At 36.6% G+C, this 19,512-nt stretch overlaps 1 protein-coding gene across 1 annotated transcript in view; it reads right to left on the reverse strand.

Moving 5' to 3' along the window:
- Positions 1-16,238, reverse strand: part of LOC107274784 (glycoprotein-N-acetylgalactosamine 3-beta-galactosyltransferase 1) — a gene marked incomplete at its 3' end in the record, with an annotated part of 31,367 nt that extends 15,129 nt beyond the window's left edge. Inside the window, 3 exon segments of the mRNA XM_025092076.1 lie at positions 9,305-9,891; positions 15,458-16,000; positions 16,071-16,238. Of these exon segments, the coding sequence (XP_024947844.1) occupies positions 9,305-9,891; positions 15,458-15,660 (790 nt within the window).
- Positions 16,239-19,512: the final 3,274 nt, after the last annotated feature.

Below are 19,512 nucleotides of genomic sequence, written 5' to 3' on the forward strand. Positions count from 1 at the left end.
TGTGATCCTCATCTTAACCATCGACCAAGTGACATAAACGCAAATAGGCGTGCTTTAGCACCTTAAAGTGGCAAGAACCCAATACCTTTTACGTGATCTTTGATCTCAACACCTATGCTAGCTCCCTGATGCTCCGGCATACGGTCGCTCACGCATAGGACGTAACAGGGGAAGCCTTATCCTCTTGTCATGTTTTTGATGCATGAGAATTATTTGAGCCGAATGTACTAAGTCTCATAAAAACGGTTAAAGCTAGTCACAAAATAAACGACGTGCGCATTACGTTGATGCGAATACAACAAAAATGTTGTAATCCGCATATCCTCCGGATACAACAAAAATGTGCACACTCTGATGCCGCTCAAGGGTTACCGCATTTTTCATTTGCATACAGTATAAAAATAAACTCAATACTAAATTTTTTCCAACAAGATATTGTTCGATAATACAGAAATATGGTATATATACACAGCGTGATGGCGTTAAAATCAAAGAAAGCTTGCGCACCATTATGCTCTTTTACCCTATTATTTTTCCAAAATAATAACTCCAGTGTTATCATGTCGAATATGGTACAAATGGGGAATGAACTAAAATTAAGCTTCATCAGTAATTTAACTTTCAGAATGATAACTGAAAAGAATATAGTTTTTAATGTTTGAAATCACATGTTACGTTATTATAAATTATTATCGAAATAATATGTTTGGTACATTTACGCAGACCTTCCATCTCCATTTCCTCATATAACGATTGTAAATGTAAAAATTATAGCAATAGGATAATAAGAAATATGCATAAGTGAAAATGCGAAAGATTTCATCGTGTTGACATGACATGTATAGAATTAACTTAACAATAGCTTGAATTTATATTTCTATAAAATATTCTGAAACAAATATAATTACTCAGCAAAACATCAATCATACTTAATCACAATTGAGGCTTCATTATACTTGTATGTACACAGCATATACAGGGTTATTCACGGCAAACGCACCAGGAGAAGTTGGCTACAAATAGGTGATTCGATCAAACAGAGGAGTACGGCAACATTAAAAAATTAAATTTTTGAAACGCAATTTAGCTCGCAGCAACCCATACGCACGTATGTAACGAGTGACGTTTTGTGCAGAAATAGGTTGTTTAAAATAATGACATCTACCGAACGATTTATTTTCCTGTATGGTCAGTAGAAAGTTCATTAATATATTTTATGTAAGAAGTAAACAATAACCTATCACCGCTCTTCGTTCTCCCTTTACAGATAATGAAATTTAGTATCATTTTACTGCAGCAAAAATAATTTTGATATAATTTCTCAATAAAATTTCATGCGTCTGCGACTTCCCATGTCCAAGTAACAGAATCTTCACCAATTCTAGATCCTTCCAAAAATACGTAAGAACGAAAAATGAACTAAGAGGGAAACGCAAAGACGTGAATTGACAAAAACAAAGACACGCAATTGATGCTAGTTCGTAAACTGTTCTCTATGGCACTTGCAGAGAACCGTCAATAAAACTGAACATTCTCAGTCGCCAATCTGAGACTGGGTATTTCTGAACCTAGATTAATCCTGACACACCAGCTGAAAGCCCTGTTATTCAACGTTCCTGATCAGTCTTACTTCCCCTAAAATACATTTTCAACTTCCGTAAATTTATTTCAATGTCCTAACTATCTTTTTTTTACCATTCTATACTCCGTTACACGAGAGACCGACACGCTTCCGAAGCCAAACGCGTCCAGTTCGGTCAGATCCCGCCCAATGCTCCGCCCACTTTACACACTCCAGGTAACGGAACGAGTCTCGCAGCTGACCAGATCCGGCTATAGTCGACAAGAGTACCTAGGTACTAAAACCTAACGGTTAATTTCAATTCTTCGAGCTTCAGTCGTTACAAAATGTCGAGTCAAAAATAAATATAAGTATACAGGATGTTCGTTATGAAACGCACTGTAGTAACACTGTTACATTCCTTTTCAAATTCTAATGAATACGTGTATTTTCATTTTTTATTTCATATATCAAATCTTCGAGATAATGAAGGTTGAAGTTGCAGTAATGCGACCAATCAGAACGTGTTTAAACGGAGCGTAGATGACGTCCAGAGCCAGCCCGCAAGGCCAGCTTACAGTAGGCCAATAACACTAAGAGTATCGTCTCTTGTATCTTACTCAATTACATGCAGATAAACAGGAACACAACGACGATACTCTTAGTGTTATTGGCCTAGTGTAAGCAGGCCTTGCGGGCTGGCTCGCGACGTCATCTACGCTCCGTTTATCCTGTTTATCTGCATGTAATTGAGTAAGATACAAGAGACGATACTCTTAGTGTTATTGGCCTACTGTAAGCTGGCCTTGCGGGCTGGCTCTGGACGTCATCTACGCTCCGTTTAAACACGTTCTGATTGGTCGCATTACTGCAACTTCAACCTTCATTATCTCGAAGATTTGATATATGAAATAAAAAATGAAAATACACGTATTCATTAGAATTTGAAAAGGAATGTAACAGTGTTACTACAGTGCGTTTCATAACGAACATCCTGTATACTTATATTTATTTTTGACTCGACATTTTGTAACGACTGAAGCTCGAAGAATTGAAATTAACCGTTAGGTTTTAGTACCTAGGTACAGAATTTGACAAAGAATACAACGAGGTTACTGCAGTGCGTTTCATAACGAACACCCTGTATATATTGAGACGTTTCGTGATTTTTGAGTGTTAGGAATCACGAGACTTTTTGTAGGATTTGTGCACTGGGCAGGCGTCTTCTCAAACAATTTAGACACTGGAGTTTTTAAAATAAAAAAAATAATGATATATTGTCCTATAAGTTATAGACTAGGTATCCTTAATATTCTATTTTGCTCTCTCTCACACATGCACAAACTTTATAATTGTCTCTAGCTTGCTAGTAGTATCACAGGCGACAAGAAGTTTTTGTTTACTTATTCTCTCTGCTAGCTTTTTGGATTGGAAAGAGATAGCTGGAACCACAATACAGCAGAGTGCACAATGCGTCCGAAGACCGTGGCGTAGCTGAGGTCTGGAGAGTGAGGATTCAGGACCCACAGATGATCACAATGATCTCCGTTCGCCGAACCATTCACTTTAGGGATTTGGAAAGAAGGAGCTGCGGCCACAATACAGCAGAGTGCACAATGCGTCCGAAAACTGTGGTCCAGCAGGAAATAGATGTTGTAAAGATCAGAACCCACAGATGGTCACAATGACCTCCGTTTGCTGTATCTTCACTTCGGAAGGGTTTTTGGTGATGTGGATTCTGGAGAGTTGCTGAGAGCGCCGGCACTACGACGTTGCTGCAGGAATTCTTTTTGAGGAGTGCAGGTTTCTTAATAATTGAACTTTCTATAACTTCTACTGCTTCTTGTCGTCTAGTGGTGCACAAGTATCTAGTTGATTAGTCAAGGGAGACACGAATAAATCGAATGATTTCCTATCGAGGAAGCCGCTGCTTATATCCTCGATAGATATACGTTAAAACGAGTGGGGATAACGATTTTTATCCACCCGAGGTGTTAATGTCGCTTTTTAGATTCAATATTTTGATTTACGATTTTATTTGACTATTTGATTTGACTGATTCAATTAGCGAGTTTCTTCAAGTCCCGGCTTACTGGTGTTTCCATTGTCTTCGGCGCGTGCCGGCTTATAGCGTCTGGGCATTTTTTTATTTTGGTTTCAGTCTGTCGACTGTATTACGGATTATAGGAATATTAAAAGTAATGATTTCTAATATTATATCCTCATGACTGTCGCTGTGACTAGATTCAAGGGAATTACGCAATATTAGATATTTAAAAGTCCTGTCTTCCCTTTCCTTTATCGGCGTCGCTGTGAGAGGTCGATAGGATTATTGAGGAATTCTAGGATTTGAGGAGTTCTCTTAGATACTGTTATACACATCCACAGTGCGCTATGCACTCTTATGTGGGGCTCTTGACGTATCAATCATGGAGAATGGATGATTGGGAAGGACAAAGGATAGAGGATAGGGGGGTATAAGGGTGGAACGTTACAATATGTATATAGGGTCTCCCAGAACTAGTTTTGGACCGGAAAATGGGCGATGGTTGGAGGTGTCTTGAGTACCCTCCCGCAAACCGTTTGCCAAAATTCGCAATAGTTTTTGAATGAAAAGCATTTAAGTGGGACCAATCAGAACAAAGGGTGTCCGCGGGTCATAGCAGCGTGGTGGTAGGTACACTCCCGTATGCCAAAGATACCTGCTTTGGAATAGCTTCCCACAAATTCCGCGCTTAGCAATTGTTTCACAGGCCAAGCGAGCGTCATTAGGATTCGTTGACAAACTACCGATATGGGCATGGGCATGTCTTAGCTTAGACTGACGCAGCAGGTACATACACGTGCAACTCGGCCTGTGAAACAATTGCTAAGCGCGGAATTTGTGGGAAGCTATTCCAAAGCAGCTATCTTTGGCATCCATGAGTGTACCTCCCCCCGCCACGTTGCTATGACCCGCGGAAATCCTTCGTTCTGATTGGTCCCACTTAAATGCTTCTCATTTAAAAACTATTGCGAATTTTGGCAAACGGTTTGTGGAAGGGTACTCCGGGCTCCTCCAGCCATCGCCCACTTTCCGGTCCAAAAATAGTTCTGGGACACCCTGTATATCGATGTGTAATGAGACATCTATGTTCATATTATTACACTCATTACTCCTTTTACATAGCGTAGACTTTTGGCGCATGGCAGAAATGTACGATATTATAGATACGATCCCCCAAAAAATACTTACGTGTAAAAAACTACACCAAGTACAGGAGTGCTGTGAATTCTTCTATCAATAAGTATTGAAATCGTATTGTTGAGGCAAAGTACATAAATCACTACATATTTGTCTATAACATGATCTAGCTCTGGCCCATAATTTTAATTATATTTTCAAAATTTCTTCTAACGTTTTCGTACTCTTTTACATTACTACTGCTTCCCGTATTTAATTATGATTTAATGCTCATTTAATAATTATTAAAACTTTAGGTGATTCCTTATCGAGTACTGCTTGGCAGGTGCGTGCATTTCTTGATATAAAGCGTTCATTATGATAGTTATCAAACTCAAAACCAGTGTCAACTTTCTATGTAGAGCATATTAACAAAACTCGTCAAAAATAATCAGGATAAAAGCTTAATAATAAACATATAGTATTAGAGTACTATTAGTACGTTTAAAGTAAGTACTTTGAAATTCCTGGCACGGACCAGCCAAGTAGTACTCGATAAGGAATGACCTAAAGTTTTAATAATTATTAAATGACCATTAAATCATAATTAAATGCGGGAAACAGTAGTAATGTAGAAGAGTAGCGAAAACGTTATAGGAAATGTTTAAAATACAATTAAAATGATGGGCTAGTGCTAGATCATGTAATAGGCAAATATATAGTGATTTATGTACTTGGCCTCAATAATATGATTTCAATATTTTTCGATAGAGGAATACACAGCACTCCTGAACTTGGCGTAGTTTTGTACACGTAAGTATTTTTCGGGGGATATCACAAGTTTTTGTTGCTCAACGGGATATAGAAGCTCTAAGTACTGAATTCTATATTTTTACAGATATAAAATGTAAATGCATTGTGATGCTGCTAATCTGAAAAATATATTGCATTATCGAAAACGTTTAATGGCATACAAATTTAATTTGTAAGTCCATTTTTTTAGAAATGCATAAAGATATATACAAATTTTTAAAGAAAATGTAATCTTAAATGCATGAAAGCGTCGTTAATGGTGTCCAGCTTGTTGAAGCCGTGAGGTAAACGTAAGAGAGGAGAGTGTGCTGGATTATTTACATACCTCAGGCCGTGCGAACAACAGAGAGGATACTATAATTTAAGCGAAGCGTCACTCGTTGCACACTTTTCTGGACACCCTGGACTTCCACATCCGAAACCTAGATACAAGAAATTATGGAGAGATACACCTAGACACCCTGAACTTCCACGTCCCACACCTAGATACAAGAAACTACGGAGAGGAACACCTCGACACCCTGGACATCCACGCCCGACATCTAGATATAAGAAACTATGGAGCAGAACACTTGGAGACCCTAGACTTCCATGTCTGACACCTAGACACAGAAAACTACGGAGTGGAACACCTGGACACCCTAGACTTCCACATCCGACACCTACATACAGGAAATTACGGACGCGAACACCTGGACATCCTATATCTCTAAAAACTGTTATCCAAAATACGAGGAACTACTTCGAAGCATACACATACGTACACCCATACATACGCGCTCCGCATGAATGCTATTAAAGACTTAATAATTCTACAGTATTGTGAAAGCAGCTTCATACTAACTGGAAATTCGGTGTGAACAGTAGCTAAAATACAAGGAATTACTTCGAACCATACACACACGTACACCCATACACACGCGCTCCGCATGAATGCTATTAAAGACTTAATAGTTCTACACTATTGTGAAAGCAGCTTTATACTAACTGGAAATTCAGTGTGAACGGTAGCTTCACGTACAAAGTGTATTTGATTGTATATTTGAGTGTATTTGACTCGTAAATTACCAACACCATCCAAAGTACAAATAGGTAAAGAAGGCAAAGCATTCAGCGCTATCTGTCGTGTAAAAAAGTAGATAGACGTGCGAAGACGACGACAACGATGACGACGACGACGACGGATCTGAAATAAAATCATCTCGCTCGCCGTGTGAATACGCCCTGATCTTGTACACTAATCGTATTGAACTTGGTGGCAATCGATTCAGAACCCTCGATTCCTATAGTGAATTTATCAATAACTTTTTCTCACGCATAGGCGTTCATAAGATATTTGAGTCGAAACACAGGTACAAGAGATGTTTCGAGTAACGAGTTTGGACGAGCCGTACCCTGTACGGCGGGTTGACTGTACTTGGTGCCAGACTCGACCTACTATGTGTTTCAAAAAGTATAATTATTTTAAACGTTAAATAGCGACTATAGTGCAGTTTTAGAGAATAGTATGGAACGACATATTTGGGACAAATTTCGAAGTCAAATGACTGTTTACTATTGTTTATTGGAAAACATTAACTTTTATTGAAAAAATATATGATTTTACATAATGAAATTACAAAAGTATTATTCATCGGGACTACCGCACATGGTGCTCATCACACATAGGTCGCCGGCAGTCCGAGCATTGCTGTTTTGTTTTGCGGTCGGCCGCATGGGGGCACACTGAACAACAAATTCGTTTTATTAGTCGTGTTCTTTCGTTTGACGGAATTTGTGGTTTATTGGTCTCGTAAACAGTTGCTGACACGTCGCAAGATGCGGTCGGAAAAGACACAAAGAAATCATTTTAAGTTTTCAACGCCGAGTCCACACTAGTATTGCCCCTAGTCCTCATTTCAACGGCTTTGCAAAGCAAAATGATAGCCGGCAGAACAATTCCATTGCTAGGGTTGTCATGGGGAATCTTTGAACTAATAGAACCGTGGGGTTTGGCCCCACTCATCAGGCAGGGCCGAAACATATACGCGTTTGAATTTCGGGTACGGGTGCGCTGGACCCTTTGCGGATTATGAGGGTTAAATTTATATGTAATTTTATATTTAATCGTCCAAAAAATATTTTTAAGGTGCTCTCTGGCGACACATTATGGAGTATTCTTTGAGTATTTGTTGCAAAAATGTATATATGAATATAGGGCAGTCTTCATTTCTGTTTAAATTAATATTTTATTTTTATACATATTCTTATCGAATTATTTTAAATAAATGTTCAAAAAGTATATACCTAGATAATAATCTTCCTTCTTCCAATATTTTCCTGCAGAGGCGCATTTTTGCGGATTATTAAACATTTCAAGAATTTTTGTCAAAGCTCCATAACTAAGAACGTAACCAGCTTGAGCAACATTATAAGCTTGACCCCACAAAAAAATTGCATGACCAAGATAATATCCTTTCTTATAATCAAGTGGGGCTACCAGAAATCTCAAATTCTCTGGGAGGACAATGGTATCATCCTTAACAAAAATTGCCCATTCAATCGTTTCTGTGAAGTTTACGAAATAAATAGTTTCGCAAAAAAGTTGCCACGATGATGTTATTTTAGTTGGAAATTTAATGATAGGAATGTCGGGATCGGTCAACCGATGAGCAACGAAGTAGACCCTATTACAACGTTGGGACCATGTAGCTTTAGTAGCTAGGGCCAATTGAACTTTTTCTACAAACACTACACAGGTTACATGAACCGTTAACCGTAACCAATCAGCTTCCAATAATCTGTTTTTGTTTGCTGGTCCATAAAGAAATTTATCTAAATTTTCCGGAAACCTTTGACGATTTTTAGATTGTAGCCATATATCATAGGTAAACCTGAAAACATGTTCATTGATCAATTTTACAATTTATTAAACGAAACTATACTCCTTTAAGTAAAGGTTGTCAAGTATGATTGATAATGCTGTAAACATTTCTTAAAATATTGAAAAATGAATGATAAAAACTAATATGTAGGAAATATATTTCAGATAATAAACTGAATAATAATGCGGATTATGATAAAACCTTGGAACAGAAATTTGTATGTGTTTATAAATATTTGAAGAAACAAAATCAAACTTTGTATATCTGTATTATGAATTTTTTCTGCATAGATTATTTTGTTACAGCAAATCTTGTAAATCAATGTTCTTCATAGAAAATTTGATATACTAGTTTTCTACTATGACAGGGTACTCTTTTTAAGTGATTTTAAAAACTTCAAAAAGAAAATTTAAATTCAAATCTTTGGACTATGCTCATTATTATAAGATGTACAGCAGATATATATTATTTAGATATATATCAGATATTGTCTAGTATTGCCCCTAGTCCTCATTTCAACGGCTTTGCAAAGCAAAATGATAGCCGGCAGAACAATTCCATTGCTAGGGTTGTCATGGGGAATCTTTGAACTAATAGAACCGTGGGGTTTGGCCCCACTCATCAGGCAGGGCCGAAACATATACGCGTTTGAATTTCGGGTACGGGTGCGCTGGACCCTTTGCGGATTATGAGGGTTAAATTTATATGTAATTTTATATTTAATCGTCCAAAAAATATTTTTAAGGTGCTCTCTGGCGACACATTATGGAGTATTCTTTGAGTATTTGTTGCAAAAATGTATATATGAATATAGGGCAGTCTTCATTTCTGTTTAAATTAATATTTTATTTTTATACATATTCTTATCGAATTATTTTAAATAAATGTTCAAAAAGTATATACCTAGATAATAATCTTCCTTCTTCCAATATTTTCCTGCAGAGGCGCATTTTTGCGGATTATTAAACATTTCAAGAATTTTTGTCAAAGCTCCATAACTAAGAACGTAACCAGCTTGAGCAACATTATAAGCTTGACCCCACAAAAAAATTGCATGACCAAGATAATATCCTTTCTTATAATCAAGTGGGGCTACCAGAAATCTCAAATTCTCTGGGAGGACAATGGTATCATCCTTAACAAAAATTGCCCATTCAATCGTTTCTGTGAAGTTTACGAAATAAATAGTTTCGCAAAAAAGTTGCCACGATGATGTTATTTTAGTTGGAAATTTAATGATAGGAATGTCGGGATCGGTCAACCGATGAGCAACGAAGTAGACCCTATTACAACGTTGGGACCATGTAGCTTTAGTAGCTAGGGCCAATTGAACTTTTTCTACAAACACTACACAGGTTACATGAACCGTTAACCGTAACCAATCAGCTTCCAATAATCTGTTTTTGTTTGCTGGTCCATAAAGAAATTTATCTAAATTTTCCGGAAACCTTTGACGATTTTTAGATTGTAGCCATATATCATAGGTAAACCTGAAAACATGTTCATTGATCAATTTTACAATTTATTAAACGAAACTATACTCCTTTAAGTAAAGGTTGTCAAGTATGATTGATAATGCTGTAAACATTTCTTAAAATATTGAAAAATGAATGATAAAAACTAATATGTAGGAAATATATTTCAGATAATAAACTGAATAATAATGCGGATTATGATAAAACCTTGGAACAGAAATTTGTATGTGTTTATAAATATTTGAAGAAACAAAATCAAACTTTGTATATCTGTATTATGAATTTTTTCTGCATAGATTATTTTGTTACAGCAAATCTTGTAAATCAATGTTCTTCATAGAAAATTTGATATACTAGTTTTCTACTATGACAGGGTACTCTTTTTAAGTGATTTTAAAAACTTCAAAAAGAAAATTTAAATTCAAATCTTTGGACTATGCTCATTATTATAAGATGTACAGCAGATATATATTATTTAGATATATATCAGATATTGTATATTCAGATTTAGGGCATATTATAAAAATCAGTGAAAGAATTGTACACATATAGTTGACATTATAAAATATTCTTGTAGAAAAGTTCAAGATTTCAATTATAATTTTTATTTGCAATAATAATATATAAGTTTACAATAATCAAAACTTGTTTCTGAAGGATGGCATTAATCAATATTTTAATAAATATTAATATATTTTTCCTTTAGAAATTCTTATGATCCTATATTTTATATGTATTGTGATTTGTAATTAATTATGAAAATAGAAGCAGCAATGATGTGGTTATTATTAATCAAACCACCTTGGAGCATTGTTAGATTTCATTTATGCCTTGAGATCAATATAATGGTTATACAAAAATATATTGTATTTTTGCAGATAAAGACTATAAAAATTTTAAATATGAAAGAATAAATTTAATGTTAATATTTTACTTAATCAAATTCTGTTTTATGACAATTCTCATTATGATAGACTTTAGTTAGAAGTGAAACTACCATTGATCCAAGAAATTGAATCTACAAGCAAACAGCCTTATGACTATGATGAGTAAAAAATCTCCGATAACATTTCTCATATTATTGTTATAACATGAAACTGATAATAATAATAATCATATTTTGATTAATAAACTTAGCAGGGGGTCGTCTAGTGTAAATGATGTTTTTTAAAATGCTTTTTGGGAAATTTTTTTCTGACAAACCATTAAAATAAAATAATTTATAATCTGTACATAATCTTTATTGACATTTTAAGGAACTTTGTGAATTTTTTCAAGCTAATATATTTTATGTAATAGGAGGTACACCGCTCAACAGGAACACATAAAAAAAGAGGTGCTCCACTGCTGCCATGATTCCGACTGTTCTGCTTATCTGAAATTAAAAAACCAAACATTTTAATTGTGAGACTTCAGGCTCTACATGGAACTAAAATGAAGTCAGAATTCCAAAAAATAATTTCTTTTTACGCTTTAGAAAAAAATTCAATTTTTCGTACTTTTTTTAGGATCTGTTTAGCTATTAAAAAAAAAAACTAACGTAGCAATCTTAATTATTTCAGTTCAACGTGTAGCTATATATGTACTAAAGATGCTGTGCAAATTTGAACAGAATCAGTTAACTAGTTTTTGAGATTTTATGGCAGCAGTTTGAAAAAAATCGTGTTTCGAGAAAAACGCGTATGAAAGTTATTGTATATAATTCATAATCAAAAAATGGTCTCACCATCAATCTGCTATGCCTGGACCATACAATACACCTTCCTCTTCTTCGAAGAAGTCATTTAAAGCCGATTTTTCTTCTTTGTTTAAAATCCGGGCTTGTTTTGCGAAATCGCTCAAGCGTCTCTCTGAGCGGTCGATGCGAGACCTGTCACGCTGATGGACGAACGCTTGAGCATTTAGCCCAATGTTCAGTCACATGACTTGCATCGTCTTCAGAATAGATTCAAACCCTTCGTTCAAGATTATAACAGCAAGAAATGTGGCGATTTCAACGACTTTTGCTTCAGAATGAAGGTGCTTCGGAGCGAAAGTCCAAATTAGCGAATTTAGTGACTCATTATTATTTTGAGTCTCCGCTCCCAAGCACCTGGTCAGTAAATCGTCTTTTGATAAATCATCATATATGGGCTTAATAACTTCCTGAACGTGTTCTGAAAGAGGCTTCTTATCGTGTACAAATCGATCACTGATTCCCAGATGTTCAGCTCTACGCCACCCACACCAACTATTTTCACGTGCAGGACAGTTCTGGTGCTGTGGCTTATCATCTGTGGAAATCTTGTGATAAAAAGTGGCCCAAATTTCTTTCTTCATATCAGCAGTGGAATCCGGATGTCTTCGAATAGCCAATCCATAAAATTTTGTCAATTCGCCAATTACTTTATCAGTGAGTTTTCCCTCGCCTTTTCCGCCTATGCCCTTGTTAGCTTTCTTTGCATTTCTAAGCCGTGTCCCCATTCTCTTTTCAACATGCCCAACACATTCTTTTTTAACAACCACTTGATTATTTCCGTATGGTTGTGCATTTAAAATACCTTTAAATGTCTTACTGTCACCATCACCTATATACGTCAAATATTTGACGCTATGTTTATGTATTAAACGTGAAAACATTTTCACGATGCCATCTATCTCCATTTTTCCAGAACTTCCACTATGATTTATCGTGCAATTTTCTTCATGGGATGCGAACCAATCTTCATATCCTTGTGGATCATCCTTCTTTTTATTTTTCCACGAAGAACATCCCTGGCAAAAACTACTCAACACACACGCATCCACTACTTTACCGGTATATTTAGCAATAAGTGTTGAGACGCCGAATAAAGATGAAAAACCTCGCTTTTTCCACGTTCCATCGCCGGAGACTGTAAATTTATCTTCTGGTTTTCCGGCTTCTTTATTAAGCTCTTTCTCCTGAGTAATCGCCAAGGACAACACATTTTCATAAACGGCCGAAGCAGCTATATACAGGGTGTCCCACGCAACTGGAACAGGCTGTTCCTCCTAAACGGTTGGGAATAGAAGATGATGTTATGAGTGAAAGTTAAATGGCATCAGACAGTGCATAATATGCAACTAATTTTATGCACTTTTGTGTATCGGTGCATTAGAAAAATGCAACTGCACTTTTTTTTTTAATGGAAACCTATATTTTTGACTACACCAGTCGATGCACTTTCTTATGATCTACATAAAAGTACTAACATACTTATGCTCTAAACTTATGCGTTAGGGAGTTATCGATGCTAAAAGTTCTCTGAATTGTTTTGGTCTCTCGGCATGTCTTCCTAAGTGCTTACGTTATAACAAGTGTTCGAACGGTACTCCATTGCAATTCAAGCATTTTTCTATCCGCTTTTTGACGTTGCGTAACACATTCCTGATGTCGTTTTCCGTCATTTTGGATATTTCTTGCCGAATGTAATGGAACATAACGTAGGTACTCCGGAACACATGCCGAGAGACCAAAACAATTCAGAGAACTTTTAGCATCGATAACTCCCTAACGCATAAGTTTAGAGCATAAGTATGTTAGTACTTTTATGTAGATCATAAGAAAGTGCATCGACTGGTGTAGTCAAAAATATAGGTTTCCATTAAAAAAAAAAGTGCAGTTGCATTTTTCTAATGCACCGATACACAAAAGTGCATAAAATTAGTTGCATATTATGCACCGTCTGATGCCATTTAACTTTCACTCATAACATCATCTTCTATTCCCAACCGTTTAGGAGGAACAGCCTGTTCCAGTTGCGTGGGACACCCTGTATATATTTTCTAATACTACATAATAAGTATTTCGAGCGATACCTTGTCCCATATCCATCAGTCCACAAAATATTTTTATTCCATCTAAGCCGAGTCCTAATAAACGAATCACGAAAACCATGCGACGATTTATTTCGTATGCATTATCGATCTTAGGGCATGAGTTGATTTGTTTTGTGTCGTCACATTCGCACTCCAAAGAAATCATGAAACCCAAGCCTCGTACACCACACTGTTTAAAAGTTACTTCGCTTTTGCAATTCTTACAAATGACAGACGAAGAAATAGCTGAGAAAATACTAGTAAACTCCAAAATGCAGTAAACTAAGGTTGCAGTAATGGTCACTTCAAAATTTTTCTTTGCTCCAAGTTTCTTCGCTGACGTAGATGTAAATGACGTATCATTTTCAAGTGTATATTTATTTCCATGAAATTTTTGTTTCCCAGTCCGACCTCTATGAACTGGCTGAGAATGAGTTCCCTTTTGATCCATTTCCAATAATTTTTTAAAGTAGAGCGAGGAAGAATATGCTGTGCGCTGCGTTGATGCCACGACGAAACTGATGTACCGACGCTATACACAGATGTTGCAACGGATTTGTAAACAATTCTGCGTCTCCTACTCTTGAATCTGAACAAAGAAGGGCCAGGTAGCAACCGGGCTCGAGAATATTCGATGCGAAATCCAGCGCTGGCCTAGCCTGCTGAGCGGGCTCCCGTGCGCTCCGCGTACCTGCTCCGTTTTACGGTTGTAACTTTTGAACGGTTTATGTTTTCGAAAAATTCTTTTACCCACGTCTTCTAATCATGTTTAAGATGTGATTTATAAAAAAAAAAAAAAAATTTGATTTTTTTGACCTGAGACACTAGACGACCCCCTTATAGCATTAGTTCTACACCGTATTGTTTCTCTTGTAAAATGACTACTTTTGTAAAAAAATATTTAAACAATAATACAGGTGGAATAAAACAGGTGGATTTTATAATTCTAATATAATTAATATTTCTCTAAAATAAATATACTTAACAAAATAACTATGTACTTTATAAATCTAATACACATTAAATATACTACTTTACTGCAGTTAGATTATTTAATGTCATTAATACCAATTTTTTCAAAGACCATGTAAACTAAAAATGCATTTAATATTTAAGGTAGTATGATAGAGTTTAGCTGAAGTCAAATCAATAGCCATATATAATTTGTTAAACTCCATAAAACAAATAGGAAAATATATTAAAAATGTGAATTTAATACTAGCAAATAATAATTATTTCGATAACTAAATCATAATGCTTACTCAACACCCAAATCTGCACTCCCCCCCTTGTTTCCCTTACGGTTTATGGATGGGGAAAAAAGCATGTGAAACAGAAAGACAGCTGCTACATGCCTTCTGATCAACAGTAACTTTTCAATAAGTTATGGTAAATGATATTCATTTTTTTTACAGATAACACCTTCAATATCAAATTCTCTGAAAATATATACTAATGCATAGGTTCACGTGTTCACTTTTGCAAACATTAAAGACACTGACTAAATACAACCATTTTTCTCCCATCACTTTAATTTTCCCCAACTTTAATAATTAATTCCTCATTAACTAGATGGTAAACAAATTGTATTTTGAACCAATAGACACAGCTTATTGAGCTCTTCCGAATAGGCATTAAAAAATGTAGTGTTATTGTTATAGCATAATTCAACCATACTACCTTAATTTTCAATATAAATACAGTGTTTCCCACTACGTATTATTCACAAAGGTTAGTAACAGTATGTAAAAATATATCGCACCAGATATTTTGATTCCAATTATCAATGCTCAATCCATGCAAGATTTTTGATTCTACTCCTGGTTTCTCCTTCCAAGATTGATGCACTTTATATATTATACTGCTATATTTACTCTCTATAAATACTGTAAAGAGAGCAGTTAGAAAGCCAAGACTGAATCCAAGAAGGAAGACAGAATTTGCTCTCAATAAGTACACCATCATATCATGTAATTATTATAGCAAAACTAGTTAACCGCTAGCTGTACTAATCAATGCAAACTATGTCATATGTGATTAAGTAAACACAATTGTTTTATACAACACCATAACACAGGTTTAAATCATTTATATTTATGATTATGTAGCTAAACCTAAGAATCATTAACTTTATTAAATAAACTAGAGACACACGCTTCGCGAACGACAAACTACACGTTGCAGCCACTGAAATATTCATATGTAGTAGGTCCACGAGTTCAGTGTGGTTTTTGGACAGATCGAAAACTATGAAATCCCTAGCCTGCAACATGTGCTTTCATGAGGCCTGCACCAGTAATTTCTTCTAAAAGTTATATGCTTTAATTTATACTTTTGCTTTTGTATAGTAAGAAGAATAAGATATAATTACACACCAAACTGCTGCATAATTGTTTGATATAATGAAATTGCGGTATTAATATTACGAAAACATTTTCTGATAGTAATGTTGGCAGTAATAGAATGACTACAAAGAAAATCCAGTGCCGTCTCTGGCCGTGGTAGCCATATGACACATGTATGTTTCATGTTCATGAATGCATATATTTTCGTCCACAGCCTTAAAAAAATGGTTTCTAATAAAAATATGATTAGTACAGAGATGAATAGGGAGATTGCCAATGGGCCGATATTCTTGAAACCAATTTTATTTTGGAGTAAACGCGTCACCTGAGCGAAGGACCGTCGAACCATACCCACGTTTTTGATTGGTCAAGTATATATAGATACACTACGCGTGATATTGGTGAGCTCTGTGAGACGCATGGATTATACCGGGTGGCACTGTAAAGCGTGTGTTTTCTATTGTCGACGCGTCACCTGGACGGAGAAGCTTCGAACCATACCCACGTTTTTGATTGGTTAAGCGTATGTATCAGAGTACTCTAAGCAAACTCCAAACGTGTATAACAACTGAAATACAGTTTTCCCAATCTGTACGTCACGGTAACTAAATATCCCCCAAAAAACACTTACGTGTAAAAAACTACGCCAAGTACAGGATTGCTGTGAATTCCTATAACAAAAAGTATTGATATCATATTATTGAGGCCAAGTACATAAGTCACTACATGTTTTCCTATTATATGATCTAGCATTCGCCCATCATTTTAATTATATTTTCAATATTTCCTATAACGTTTTCATTTTATTATATTATACAGTCGCGTCTATTTTTATGCCGTTGATACGTTCCACAGAATTAATAAAAAATATAAGTGAAGTAGAAGGAGGAACCCGGAATTTTTATGAACCCTCACAACCGCATCAACCTCTCAAGCCCAAAAAGATATTCACTTAGAACAACTAGACAGGCTCAACGGGAAACGGCTAAGCCGGAGACGCCGGGACCCTAGGTGTTTACACGTGGTCGAGAAGATAATCGGTAACCTATAAAATATTCGACAATTCCAAAGCACTAAGTTACCGCAGAACGCAATTAATTACAATATATTCGATATAATAGGGACTCTACGATAATAAAAGGAAATCGAAATAAGATAACGGTATCCGGCACTATCGTCCTTTTACTTAGAGGGACTGGAACGACATTCAGTCCCGGTAAGCGAGAAAATTTGCCGTCGAGACAAAGTGCCTAGACGGAATTGCTTCAATTAAATTCACAAAATCTCCAAAATAAAGGTAACCAATGGTGGTCACCAAATATATCAGATACGGAATCGAGGAAATCGGTCCTCAGACTTCCTTCCGTCCTTCAATATAACATAAGTTTTCGAACTCGGTAATCTCAATGGGTCGAATCCGGCTCGTCTTTGTTCACTCGGAATTACTTTTCAAAATCAACCACAGGCTAAGATGCACCAAACGTAAGTGAACGAGCCGGAATTCGTCGCTAGAGGAAGAGCCCTAGGGGCCCCCCTCCATAAATTATTAATTCCTAATTCGCACGATAGAGCGATAGCATTAGGCGGCTCGAGTCCGAAGATAGGCGGAGAGGGCCGAGCTGAGCGCGGGAATCCTTGGTGCGGCCGATCGTGAGTCCTCGGTGCGAGCAGCAGGATCCAGCGAAGAGTAGGCCCTGGTTTCTTCTCCGGGGGCCACTGATAACAGGAGCGCTAGGGAACGTTCGGCGACTGGGCGGCACGATAGAGGATTATCCTTTCCTCCTATCGGCGGCACGAGTGGCGAAGGCCCTTTTTTGCGGTCCGTATGGGAGGCCGGCAGTAGTAGTAGAGGGATCCCATCCCGGGTCTCGTTGACTCCACGGAAGTCCTCCGGAACGAACAGCAGTTTGGTCCAGCCTCTGTCGATCGCTCGTCCGGTAGCTCAGGAACTCTCGTTGGCGGTCAGCTTCGTGCTCGTGGTGTTGACGTAGATTTGCCCAGGCCGGTAAAGAAGGTAGGCGAGTGCGAATAGGAAAGCTCAAAAATAAAAATAAAAAACCAAAAAGCAGAAAGGCGAAACAGAAATAAGCAGAAAGGACGATAGGCGGAAACAGAGTGCAAAAACGAGTTGGCGGTCTGCCTCGTGCTCGTGGTGTAGACGTAGATTTGCCCAGGACGGTAAAGAAAGTAGGCGAGTGCGAATAGGAAAGCTCAAAAATAAAAATTAAAACGAAAAAGCAGAAAGGCGGAACAGAAATAAGCAGAAAGGACGATAGGCGGACATGGTAACGAGTCAACGTGCGAGAGTCTCGGGTTCGAGACCCGATTATTATTACTTTTTTTTATTCATGAACAATGCTTATTGAATCTATTAATTAACTTGGAAGGTAGCAAATGCATGATTATATTATACTATATACATTTTATTATATTACACAGGCGCATATGATATAAGTGAAGTAGAAGGAGGAACCCGGAATTTTCATGAACCCTCAAAACCGCATTAAAGAGCCACCTGCAAAAGGATTTTACCCATTGAAATGCTATCAGTAGATATACATATATTCCACATATAAAGATCGCGAGGCATAGAATACATGGGTATGCCCAGTCTATTGACATATAGTGTGGACTACGCGATCCCTACCTTAGATCCTTTTAAAAAGTGTCCGCTCAAATAAACAAAGACGAAATGAGGCGGCGACCAATTGTTCTCCTTTTCTAATGTTCCCATTGCCTATGTTTTCTATACTCTCGTACTACGGCTGCTGGTTAGAAGAAGATAGGTCTTGGCCGCCACCAGTCGCTATCTTTTTCTTTCAGCCGACCATTTTTTCTGTCTATGCGTAGTCCATACTATATGTTGATGGACCAGTGGATTTGTACTCATAAGGGGAGGAAACGGTATGGGAAATGAAGTTCCGAATGAGACTTCGTAGTGATGAAACCTCATACCATGCTCAAGTTCTACAGACCAATGGGCAGCAAATTTTGAGAAAAAGAGCCCTGAAGTTTGTATGGGAACTTATATATCTAAATGTGTAACCTAGCTACAAGTGGTTCGGCGGCGAAGCGGTAGCGTGTCAACTTGATAAGCCAAGGGTTCCGTGCTCGAACTTCTGTGCTCGTGAATTTTTATTTCACGAATTTTTTTTTCATTTTATTTCTGAATTTGTTTAATATTATAATAATAATCATGCAAATATATGTTGTCATTATAATTCTATTATTTTTGCTTGTTGTAAATAATAAAAATCAGATTGTGAAAATACGTAAATACAAATACAATTTCTATTCCTAGTTTTCTTGACTGTATTATTCCTCTATACGCAATATTTTATATATTATACTCCATATAAATATTTTACAGCGGTAGTAATTGCGAACAAGTTTTCAAAATTTTATTACTTTCGTTGTAATTTGATAGCAAAAATAATAAAATTGTAATGACAATACATATTTGCGTGATTAT

The sequence above is a fragment of the Cephus cinctus genome, unplaced genomic scaffold, assembly GCF_000341935.2.
Source record: "Cephus cinctus unplaced genomic scaffold, Ccin1 Ccin1_scaffold0106, whole genome shotgun sequence".
In the NCBI taxonomy this organism is placed as follows: domain Eukaryota; kingdom Metazoa; phylum Arthropoda; class Insecta; order Hymenoptera; family Cephidae; genus Cephus; species Cephus cinctus.